Genomic DNA, 12,265 nt, shown 5'->3' with positions numbered 1-12,265 from the left:
GGTTTGCTATTTTACACAGCTCCTGGCTGCTCCATATGGAGCTCCTTAGGTCTTTTCTTGGAGTAGCCATTATTGCCTTGAGTGTGGAAAAATGTATGTCTGCACTATTCATCCACCTCTGCTCAATTTCTAGGAGATAAGCTAAAGGGAATTTGCCAAACAGACATTTCATACCTATTGAGGAGCAGCTCTGTTGTCATTTTAAGTCAATGAGAGAGGTAAAACATGAGAGGTAAACATGAGAGGTAAAATGTGATTCTGAACACAAAATCTCCCATCAGAGTCAGTTCCAACAACCAGCAGGATTGTCTTATTAACAGTTAATGGCTTTTCATTTCTCCTGTTTGGTGCACATTCTGATCATGACTTTGATCTCAAGCTAAGTGACTTGTGAAATGGCTTTGCCTGGTTCCCTTCCAGTAGGGGATTAACCTACCAATGTGGTGCCTGCTGTGGTAAGCTGCTGCTCCAGCTTCTCTTCCTGCTCTAATTAATTTTGCTTCCTCTCTTTTTTGTCCTGTGTTGCAGACGTAGATCAGGGCCTCATGGATCGTCTCAAAGACATCAACAGCACCTTAGTGAGTCAGCTGAACAGGCTGAGGAACATCCAGGGCACAGTGCAGGACACGGAGAGCCTGGCGGAGCAGGCGCGGGTGCGGGTGGAGGACACTGAGGACCTGATCAGCATGGCTTCTGATATGCTGGAGAGGGCCAAGATGGCAGCTGACAACGTGGTGAGTGTGTGCTGGGATCCCACACAGCTGGGGAGGCTGAGGGCCTTTCCTTCTGGGCCTCCAGTGTGTTTCTCCACTTGCTCTCTCCCTCAAACAGCAAATTTGCATCAAGATCATGGGAAATCAGCGAAGGGAGTTCACCACTGTCAGTCACAGATAGTATCTTAGCCCAAACCAACATAAAAGTCTTAAGTAAATATTAGCAGTATTGTTTTTCAAGTGGTAACCAGTGATGGAAACTGCATGGAGTTGAGAAAAACATATAGAGAAATAGGTTAGATACATCTCTAAGCATTTAGATCATGACAATAAATATTTAAAGCAAATACAAATAAAATATGAAAAAAGAGCTTTAAGGGTTTTTTTTTTTCCTTTCTTTTTCTCTTCCAGTCCATTACACCTCCAGAGCAAAGTGGGGACCCCAACAACATGACTCACTTGGCAGAAGAGGCCCGAAAGCTGGCAGAAAGGTAGGCTGTGGCAAGACACACTCATTGTGGTCTGTGTCAGGGTTCTGCTCTTCTCTGCAAGGGGGAAGCAGAATTTCATTTGCTGGCTTGGAAACACACACCCTTTGCTGCTTAAGGGACTGGTGCTGTGGGATGGTGGCTGTGTAGCTCTGAGGGCAAACATTACTCATGTGGATGACAGACATGGCAACCATCTTCCATTACTAATGTTTCAGCATCTCCCATATGTAGATCTGGGAGAAGGAAAGAAGGAAAAGTAAGAGAGAATATAATCAAGAACTGAGGATAAAAACTATTGGCTGACAAATCTAGTGGCATTATTTTTCTTTTGTCATCAGGCACAAAAAGGAAGCTGATGAGATTGTTCGCACAGCCAAGGCTGCAAATGACACTTCCACGGAAGCGTATCAACTGCTGCTGAAAACCCTGGCTGGAGAAAACCAAACTGCAATTGATATTGATGAGCTCAACCAGAAGTGAGTCAGTAACAGAAAATTGTTTTTATTTCCTGACTTTAGAGCAGTGCTTAAAACTTAAGGCAACCCTCTGTATGCTTTGGATTTTGTGGGAGGTGATTTTTGATTTCTTAGCCTCTCCACTCTCTTCCTAAGTTCAGTTCTACAGAATGTACTGTTTCATAACTGGATCCTTTGGGATTTTTTAGGTACAATCAAGCAAGGAATATTTCTCGAGACCTAGAGAAACAGGCCACCAAGGTGCTTGCGGAGGCAGAGGAAGCTGGAAACAGAGCCCTGCAGATATATGCTAACCTCACCAGCCTGCCTACTGTGGATTCCACAGGGCTAGAGGTATGTGTGGGCACCATCATGTGCACTATTTCTGAGGATTGCTAGGTTGCTGGCATGCCTTACATGTGCTCTGCTAATGTTCTCTGCATAAGAACGCTCTGTGGACAATGCTTCTTGTCCATCTAAGCATAATCGAGCTTTTATGCAATTGCAACATTTATGCAGGAGATGTAAATGCAGAAAACCACCTACATAAACCCCACCTCCCCCAGTTTCTGAAAGACAGAAATCTGAGATGTTTGCCAGACATCTTGGCTTGAATGTAGAAGTGGAAAAATTTACCACCTGTTCAGGAATTCTTTAACATTCTGTTAAAGGAATCTCTGTGTGTGATTTCCACCTGCAGAATAGAGCAAATAAGATCAAGAAGGAAGCAGAGGAACTGGATCAACTAATTGCCAGGAAGCTAAAGGATTATGAGGACTTGAGAGAAGATATGAAAGGAAAGGAACTTGAAGTAAAGAACCTCTTGGAGAAAGGGAAGACAGAGCAGCAGGTCAGTTCCACTTTGTGCAGGCTTTTGTTCCTGGAAAATAAAAAAATAACAAGGAAGACAAGTAACTGGCCAGATGCAAATTACTTCATCTTAGTGTTATTTACCGATTATAAGAATGCTGAAAAATGGCTCCAAAAAGGAGATGCAGAAAGAGGTTAAAAGCAATGGCTTTGAGGCTGTGTGGGAAAATTGGTGATATTTGCCAGATGTGGTGTCAGCTTTGTATTCAGAGCAGTATTCCCAAAGTACATCCACTCATCTGGTCTCAGAGGAAGCACTGCTGTTCTGGATGGTGTTGTTGTTTGGGGCTTAACAGTGCTTTTTGATACACTTGCACAATTGTCCTTCAGAAAGTGGGAATGCATTGGTACATGTCCTGTCTCCTCAGACTGCAGACCAGCTCCTGGCTCGAGCAGATGCAGCGAAAGCCCTGGCTGAGGAAGCTGCTCGGAAGAGCAGTGGCACACTACAGGAGGCCAATACCATTCTCAGGAACCTGAAAGGTAAAGAGGAAACACTTGGAATGAATCCTTCAATTCCAGTGTGACAAGTCACTTGGCAGTAGGATATTCTGGTTAAAGAGGCCCTGCTATTGCCCTTATCTGAGTGTAGGGTGTGTTCTTTTGGCTTGTTTTTCTTTAAAGAAAAAGTATAAGCCTTTTCAGGGACTGGAAATTACCTTTTAACTTCCTTATTTAGCATCAGAAGATGTGCAGTAGGGAGAGCTGACCCCAGTTTGCTCTTCATCCCTCCAGTGTGAGGGCAGCAAAGCCTTGGATAGCTTGGTCAGAGGAGCATCCCAAGGCTCTCCTGGAGCACTTGCTAAGGATCTGCTTTGCCCCCTTAGACTTTGACAAGCGGGTGAACGATAACAAGACGGCGGCCGAGGAGGCGCTGAAGAAGATCCCTGCCATCAGCCAGACCATTGCAGAGGCCAACAACAAGACTCAGCAGGCAGAGCTGGCACTGGGCAACGCTGCTGCTGATGCCCGTGAGGCCAAGGCCAGAGCAGATGATGCTGAGAAGATTGCCAGCTCTGTTCAGAAGGTGGGTGTGCTGCAGCTCACCCCCCTGAGATCCTGCTGGGGGATTGCAGGAGCTCCTGTTACAGTGTTTCCTGGTGAGCCCCGTGTGCTCCCTGCTCTATTCCCCACTGCTCATGCAAAATAAGGCAAGATAGGAAGTCAGTGCATTTTGATGAGAAGGATTGAAGGAAGTTCTGCCCCTGAATTCACCTCTTTTTTCCATTCTCTCCCACCTGTTGGCTGCAGAGTGCTGCTACTACCAGAGCCGAAGCCGACAAGACCTTTGCTGATGTGACAGGACTGGCCAGGGAGGTGGATGACATGATGAAGCAGCTGCAGGATGCAGAGAAGGAGCTGAAGAGGAAGCAGGCTGATGCTGAGCAGGATATGAGGATGGCAAATGAGGTGAGTACTGCTGGCAGGTGACAGCAGGGGCCAGGAGCTGCCTTCTCCCTGCTGTCCTGGCAATGGCGCCTTTCCTCCTGCTCTCCTCGTGCAAAGACAGAGCTGGGTCTAGGCAGTATTCTGGCTCTTCCAAGTTTTAAGTGGGACTGAAAAGGAGACAAGTTCTGGTGCATTAGCATAGGTTCCCTGCTGGAATTTGAGAGCTGCTTTTCCTTTTATTATAGCTAAAACCTGACTGTATAGCCCTGTTGATTCCATCCTGCCCTTTACTGCAAAATCCTCCTCAGGGATCCCCATCCTGAAATACTCAGAAAACTGATTACTTGAAGGTTGTCTGTCTTCTCCCCAGCCCTGTGATAAAGATCTTTGTGCAGGATTGTTATCCTGGAGTGAGAAGGCAGTGATGTGCTAACTGCAGAGGAGAGGCAACAATTTTGTAATCCCTACACCTTATTTGTGCTTTCATTTTTTTTCTTAATATCCTACAGGCCTCACAGGCTGCCCAGGAGGCAGAAGACAATGCAAGAAAAGCGAAGAACTCTGTGAACAGCCTGCTCACTGTCATTAATGACCTGTTGGATCAGCTAGGTAGGACTATGTTCAATGTTCTCTATGCTTTTCCTGATGTGTGCTGGGTTTCCTGCCAGTTTTGTTTGAGGAACCAGATGGATCTTTTGATCTCTTGAAATGGGGTTTCTGTGTATTTGGCAAGGACTTTGGGATTTTTCTTTCCCAAGTAGCCTCAGAGCTTGTTTGGCAATGCTCTGTGTTGGTTTTCAGCAAACTGAAGGCTTCTTGAGGCAGTGGAGATGTCACCCATGTGGTTGGTCCAGTTTCAGAGGCTGGAGATGCCCTGCTGGAGATCTGCTGCGGGCTCAGCTGTGTGAGCCCCCAGGGTGCCATAGAGGTTTTAATGCACTCACTGTTTGCTTCTGGCTTTTCAGGGCAACTGGAGACAGTGGACTTGAACAAACTGAATGAAATTGAAGGTACCTTGAACAGTGCCAAAGACCAGATGAAAGACAATGACCTGGACCAGAAAGTGTCTTTCCTTGAGAGAGAAGCCAAGAAGCAAGATGATGCCATACAGGCCTACAACAGGGACATTGAAGAGATCCTGAAGGACATTAGCAACCTGGAAGACATCAGGAAGACCTTGCCCTCTGGCTGTTTCAACACCCCGTCCATTGAGAAGCCCTAAGGGTGTGCTGGGGGTGGGGGGAATCGCCCTGGTGAGTGGTGGTTCAGCCATGGAGTGCCTTAACACACATTGCCTTCTCCAAATCCCCAACTCTGCTGCTCGCAGCCACTGTTTCCTTTCAAATCAGGATAAGTTTAAAGTTTTGGGGGTTTTTTTGTTGGGTTTTTTTTTAATGTTTTGTTTAGTTTGGTTTTTTTTTTTGTTGTTGTTGTTTTGTTTTGGTTTTTTTTTTGCTTTTTTGTTTGTTTGTTTGTTTCTTTGGGTTTTTTTTTTTTTTTTTGAGAAGCAAATTAAATATCTGTCTTTGGGCATCAAAGGGGTTTTTTTATATAGATTGTTTTCCTGAGCACTCCACCTTTGCCCCTTCCTCAGACACAGTTTCCTTTTGATTAGTGCAAGGATGAGAGATGCTCTGGACTCTTTATACTGTGGTTCAGAAATAACCATGTGAGCTGTATACAGCAAGGCAAAACTAACACAACTTTCTCTCCTGTCTTCTCCCTTTGTAAAATCCTCAGTCCTGGAGCTCTTTATCCCTATGAAGGAAGGGGATGGCTACCAAAGTATTACTGTAATGGCCAGTATAGCTGCACTCAATTCAGATCCTTCTTCCCAACTTCTAACCCTGTGAATTTATTTTTTTCATCATTAGGTAGTGGCCAATCCAACAGTGTTGGTAGCCTTTGGCAAAATAGCTGAAGCCTCTTTCTGAAATGCTTTCTGTGAGGATGCATTGCTATGAGAGAAAGGCAGCCTCTGATTAGGGCTCTTTGGGAAGATGGGATACTGGTGGAGTGGTGGATCTTGCCAGCCCCACTTCTGTTCTGTGGAGCAGTTTTGGGTCTGGTCTGAAAGCTGCTACCTGCTGGCTAGTCCAGACTGCCAGAGTGTGGAAGCCGTGAGCTGCATTCCCATCTGTTGCTACTGAATTTCCAGAGGATCTGTTTTTCTGGGCTGGGAATGTCAGACTGACAGATGAGTTTGTTGAAGCAGGGCAAGTCTTGCTGAAGAGGAGAGCTTCCTTCCAGAGAGTTCTGGCAGCTGCACTGGCCTCCATGCTGAATGTCTTTGGGTGGGGAAGGAAGGAGGCACATGAATGGAAATGGAAAGGTCCTGTTTTCTCCCCATCTTTTTCCTGAAGGAGGACAGTGGGATTTTTCTCTCTCCTGCCATTGCTCTGGCCTTTTGCCTGTTTCAAAGCTGGGAGGAAGAGCTGGAATTTCCTGGTGCCCTCCTTTCTTTTTGCCTCCCAGTCTCGCAGTCACCATAAAGCTGCCACAGCACAGGGACCTCAGGCCAGGCTCAGGTGGCAGCTCTGCCTTTTCCACCACTCCAGGGCTTCCCTGCAGGCTCCCAGCCCAGGCAGTGCTGCTGCTGGCTGGGAGCAGCAGGGAGCCCCCTGCTCCCTGACAAGAGCATCCTCTGCAGCTTCCTCCTTGCCTCCAGCCTGGCATCCCTCCCCCTTTCCCTGAGATCCAGTATATATCTATCCTTAAACACTATGCAACTTTGTACGTTTGCGTAGCGGGGAAGAAATTATTATCTGACACACACTGGTGCTATTAATTATTTCAAATTTATGTTTTTTGTGTGAATGTGATTTTTTTTTCCATTTTTTTATCATGATTATGGTGTGAGGAAGTCTCTCGTGTGTGTGTATGTGTGTGTAAATATACTCAGCCAGATTTCCAGAGTGGCACAGCCTGGCCTCCTCTAGGTGCTTTCCCCTGTAGCCATTGGGGCAGGTGCACCATGTATTGCTTCTCTCTGTATCATTCCCTTAAAACTTGGGCTTTCTCCTAGCTGGGCTCCTGCTTGCTTCCCTCTGTTGTATCCCCAGCACCCATCCATAACCACTTTGCTTGTTGGGTGGATGCTTCCAGCCCAGTCTCCAAGACCAGCCCTGCTCCCCACGGTGCCTTCAGCACCCAGTTTGTGTCCCCTGTGCCCTGGGATGCTGTGCCAGCAGTGGAGCAGGGTCTGTGGCTTTGCAGCTGAGCTGGGAGCAGCTGTAGCTCTGTTGGGAGACCAGAACAGCGCTGAGGTGGTCAGAGAGCTGCATTTGGGGACATCTTGGTGCCACTGTGCAAGGCAGGAGGCTCGGTGCAGACAGTGCTGCTGTTCCCAGCAAGCTCTGCATGGCTCTTGTGTCCCTACCCTTCATGACTGTGGGATTTCCCTCCTGCCTGGAAACACCTCTGGAGGAGAGGTCACTCTGGGAAGATAGCTGTGACCACATCACCTCTGCCAAGGCTGTGAGAAGAGCAGATGTGTGCATGCCCTGGCTGACGTCAGGCCTAAGGTTTCCTGCTCTCTTGTGTTGTTGTTTTTTTTTTTTTTTTTTTCTTAAACTGTTTTTAACAGAATTTTATTTTTAAATAAAAAAAATCTTTATAAGCAATCTGTTAATCAGTACTGCATTACAGCCATTATTCATTGTATAAGTCCAGTTATTTCTTTACGTAATGTGATGATGTGACAGCTGCTGGTGGAGTGCTGGGTGTCATGGGTGACATGTGACATCCCTTCATCACCTTATTCCTGACTGTGGCCCCCTCAGTATGTGCCTTCACTCCAGCTTTTTTTGCCTTAATCTGTGGTCTTGCTGTCTGGGGCGGTGAACAAAATGCAACACTTGCAGTTTTTATGTATAAAACAGTATTTCTTATTTATAATAAAGTCTGAATATTTGTAACCCCTTACACCTGGGAATTCTGTTGAGTATTACTTTATTTTTTGTGGTAGGATATTGAAGGTGATGTGTCTTGGTTGCAAGATTCACCTCTTGCTCCTTAGCCTGGTTTGGTGTGGGAAAAAGGGAAAAGAAACTTGGAAATGCATGTGGTGGGACACAGATGACAAGCATGATGGTTTTTCCTTGTATCCACTGCTCCACTGCCATGGCTGTGATGGATGTTAAGCTGCTGGTTTTCCAGGGCTTAAAAACAAACTGTGTTGTTGGTGCTGATGCTGTTGGAGTGGCACTGTCTTCCTGGAAAGCCCTGAGGAACTGGGGGAGTTTATTTATCCTGTAAGGAAAAATCTTTTACTAAACAGGTAGAAAAGGATGAGGCTCCTGGGAAAAGAAAAAAAAAAAAACAAAACTGAATGAAGAAGCTGAAATTACTGGGAACTGCCACAAATCTGGGTGCTCTGTGTTGTTCCTGGGTCCTTTCTCCCAGAGCCTGGCCTGAATGAAGTAAATTTTTAAGGACAGATTGCAGTGTTAAGAGATAGGCTGTTTTCTGCATTCACACTTGTCTTTCAGCTCCAGCTGGATTTCTGTTGTTTTTCTCAGCAGAAGAAAACACACAGGTCTCATTAACTAGCATCAGACCTAATCCCATCTCAGCTGGTAAATTCTTTTTTTTTTTTTTTTTTTTTTTTGCATGTAAGTTGTGTAGTTTCAACCTTTCATTCTTCAGTTGTCACTAATGAATTTGTTTTCTAAAATACGTAATTTTTTTTTTTCTTGCCAATGTTTTTGTGAAGCAAATCCCAGCTGGTGAAATCTGGCTGAGGTTTCAGCTGGATTGTGGGGAGCAGACAATGGGTGGTGGGACAGTTGTGACCTTGCATGGGCTATAGGTTGACATGGAGCCTCTTACCATTTTGAGGTGAAAATGCTTAGATTAGGAAGCAAGTCTGTGTCCTTTATTTTATCTTTAGGATTTTTTTTCCAGAAGATAAAGATTTATTTTTTTAAGATATTTTTTGTGGGCATTGTGCAAATGTGTCTCAGGGGTGATGTTGAGCATGAGCCTTGCATTCATGTGGTTTTCAGAGGTACTGCTGGAGGACAGTGCAGGATGACGAGGTAAGAGTACCCTGAGTAGCTGCTCAGAAATCTCTTACAGGGAGGAGCAGACCCAGCTCCAAGGCCCCACGATAATGGCTTACAGGTTGCCAAACTGTTCTACCAATATTTTGAAGCTCAAGTAGAGATGCCCTCCTTGGATACTCTGCTCAGTGTAGCCAGTGCCTGACCAAGGTGGGTGAGGCGGCACCTTGCTGAGCAGTGACCAAGCCATGCCCTGGTAGCCTTTATTCTCCTTCAGTTCCCTGGGTTTCTTCTCACTGCCCAGGTTCAAGCTCCATCTTCTCTCACATGCTCTCTGGAGAAGCAGGAGGGCCTGGTGAGAAGATGGCAGTGGGGAGGGCTTGGACAGACCTCATCTGGGTTCCCTCTCATTTTGGGGAGGACAAGATATTGTTACAGGTTATAAATGGTAATGTGCTGGGAATAACTGCCTCGAGGGAGATGTCTCTGGTGTGTTTGCATGGATCTGAGGAAGTGGAGGAGGTCATGCAGCTGTCACACTGAGCTGGCAATGTCCTGTGGACCCCATCTACAGCTGTGACATGCTGCACCACATTCTGGTTAGTTATTTTTTGTAGTTGGCTGCTGGCTTGATATCTTCAGCGCCCCCATCCCAGAAACATCAGCAATGCCATGTAAAAGTTATCCCACAGAGGCCGGGCATGGGGACGGAGAGGGGAATGGCAATTCCCCTCATTGCAGTTGGATGGCAGTGCCTCCTCCCTCCATCCCAGTTTGTCTCAGCCCTCTCTGGGCCGGGCAGGGCACACAGCAAGGCAAGGCCAGACATGACAGCCCTTCCGTGCTGTGCCCGTGCTCTGCCCTGCCCCGCCTGCTCCTGCCTCTGCCCATCCCCTACAGCTGCTGCCTGAACGATCCCTGCTCCAGCTGCCTCTGGCTGGCAGCACGACTTGTCCCAGGGCACCCCAATGTCAGAGGAGAGGCTGAAGTCCAGGCTCCATCACTGCACTGGTGTTTGGTGGTACCAGCACGTCATGGTCTCTGATTTTGCACACTGTGAGGAAATCCCAGAGGGTTTCCTCCTGGATGATGTGGCAGATCAGATGGGCCCTTGCAGGAGGAGGCTTGGGGATGCAAGGGCTGACCCGGGCTGCAAGGGCTCACAGCATCATGGTGTTCATCTAGCATAAGTCACCAAAATGGGTTTTCTCCTTTGCTTACATTAGTAAAACCATCAGTCCAGAGTTTTTACACACCCATCACTTTTCACCAGCAACCATCAGCAAAATTTAGATTATTATGTTGTTTCAGACTGGTTTTGGAGCAGTTAATTCTGCCACAGCCACATCCTCAAGGACTGATGAACTTGTGAGCCACAGTGGTCTGCCTGCAGGAGCAGCTTTTTTGCCTCTGTGGGAATGAACATGAACCATCTTCAAGAAGGACTTTTCTTGTGTTGCAGATTGAAAGACTTTTTCCAGTGAAACAAAACTGCTTCATTGCAGTGTCTGGTGAGCAGAGCTGTTCTTTATGCCTCCCTTTGCTTACAGTTTTTCTTACTCTAAAAGGTGAGACATCTCTGGTGATCCTGTTGGTGTCAGACCTTTTCTAAGGGGTGCTGGCATAGGTTGCAGTGGGACATTTGCTCTGTGGAGGGTGGTGGGCAACTGTTCGTTCCAGATCAGATGTGTTTAGAAATTCAGGGCCCCAGGAAATACATTCTTGGTAGTCTCATGGCATGTGGTTTGCAGAGGTCCTGTTGAAGCATGGGCAGGTGGCAGGGTGAGAGTAGTCTGAGTCAGCAAGCAGAGATGACTGAGGAGCGAGCTGTCACGGCCTTGTTTGCACAAGTGGGGTGGCAAGGGTGACATAAATGGGGAAACACAGAGGAGACAGATAGGGGAAAGGCTTCCTGCTGGGAGGGCTGGTTTTCCAGGAGAGAAGTCAGCCAGGGATGTGGTCTGGGTGAGGTCTAAGGGAGCTGCTGTTGTGGACCACGCTGCTGGAGATGCCTTCCCAAGGAGAGGGGTGTCAGCAGGGAGGAAGGACCAGCAGAGGTGGTGTGGGCAAGTGATGTATTTAAGAAGTTTACTCAGAGGTATGAGTGGGATCCTAAGAACTGCTGGATTAGTGGGAACGCCATAAATAATTTTATCTCACCTAAAAACTAGTAATGAAAACCAGATAAAAGATAAAAGAACCTCAGATGCCAAAGCCCACCACACCACTATTACTTTTGGGGAGCTGTGTTCCTTGTTGTGAGCTATATTAGGATGCAGCAAGTGAAATGAAAAGGAAACCTCCTGTTTATAAAAGTTGACTCAAGCAGCAGAGGCAGGTACAGTTGGCAAAGGGAGGTGCAGAGATGGGGTGTGTTTGGGCTGGCTGTGCCCATGAGATCACCAGGAGCCAGAGGAAAGCCCTGTGAGTCAGCTCCAGGTGTCTGCAGTGTCTGGAGGCTGTTGGGCAGTGCAGGAGGCTCAGACAAGGAGCTCACTGTTAATCACCCTGCTCTGTCAGGCCTCAAGTGAGCAGCATGTCACACCTGGGATTGAGTTTGAGTCCCTAGTGCAGAAGGGGACCTAAAAGGCAACGTGTGTCTCTGGGGATGCACTTGCTGGGTGTTTTCATTCTGTTTAAAGGACCGCTCACAGTCACTTGTGACACAAGGAGTCTCATAGCATTGGGCAGGGGAGCTGCTGTGATGCAGCACGAGGGCCCATCCCTCACTGTGCCCCTCTGATGTGCTGCTTTCACTGGGCAGGAGGATGTGCTGGAGTCCTGCTTGTCCTGATGTGTGTGGGATGTGGAGAACCCCTGCCTCCACATTTCTCTATTTCCCTGTAGAAGTGGTCATGTCCTCCTGCAAGGCAAAGGCAAGGAGTGAGCTGGAACTGGCCTTCATGCCCTGTGTGGCTTGTCAGCTGTCCTTGAGAGCAAAGTGCTAATGGACCTGGGACTGTGGAGCCTGGCATCTTCCTGGCCCTGTCAGCAGCCTCAGACAAGCATTTCTCCCCACTCTGTCTCCTCTCCTCATCCTTCTTCTAGCGTAAAAATAATGCAGTGGGTGAGGCCAAGGAGCCATCTAAGCTCACTTTCCATCTCGGGAGCAAAAGTGGACAAATATGTCGGATGACTTTCACCTCCAGCTCATTTCTAGGTCTGGGGATTTCCTGAACTTGATGATTATCTGGTAAAGCCCAATCAGGATTTGCTTTCTGGGCATTTATTCAAGCTGTTCTTGGGTCTCTTTGCATCCCCAGTCCTGCTAGTCATCTGTAAACGAGCAGGCTGGCTGGCTGGCTGGACCTGGCTTGGAGCAGGCAGCCCCCATCCACCCTCCC

At 47.4% G+C, this 12,265-nt stretch overlaps 1 protein-coding gene across 1 annotated transcript in view; it reads left to right on the top strand.

Annotated features, from left to right (window-relative positions):
• Positions 1-7,842, top strand: part of LAMC1 (laminin subunit gamma 1) — a 67,219-nt gene extending 59,377 nt beyond the window's left edge. Inside the window, exons 19-28 of the mRNA XM_063165475.1 lie at positions 529-734; positions 1,125-1,204; positions 1,543-1,680; positions 1,869-2,013; positions 2,360-2,509; positions 2,898-3,012; positions 3,357-3,556; positions 3,781-3,939; positions 4,428-4,527; positions 4,884-7,842. Of these exons, the coding sequence (XP_063021545.1) occupies positions 529-734; positions 1,125-1,204; positions 1,543-1,680; positions 1,869-2,013; positions 2,360-2,509; positions 2,898-3,012; positions 3,357-3,556; positions 3,781-3,939; positions 4,428-4,527; positions 4,884-5,140 (1,550 nt within the window). The 3' untranslated portion in view covers positions 5,141-7,842. The remainder of the gene's footprint in view (positions 1-528; positions 735-1,124; positions 1,205-1,542; positions 1,681-1,868; positions 2,014-2,359; positions 2,510-2,897; positions 3,013-3,356; positions 3,557-3,780; positions 3,940-4,427; positions 4,528-4,883) is intronic.
• Positions 7,843-12,265: the final 4,423 nt, after the last annotated feature.

The sequence above is a fragment of the Melospiza melodia genome, chromosome 11 (genome assembly GCF_035770615.1).
Source record: "Melospiza melodia melodia isolate bMelMel2 chromosome 11, bMelMel2.pri, whole genome shotgun sequence".
In the NCBI taxonomy this organism is placed as follows: domain Eukaryota; kingdom Metazoa; phylum Chordata; class Aves; order Passeriformes; family Passerellidae; genus Melospiza; species Melospiza melodia.
The sequence above is the reverse complement of the archived record's forward strand: the minus strand, read 5'-3'. Positions and strand labels throughout refer to the sequence as shown.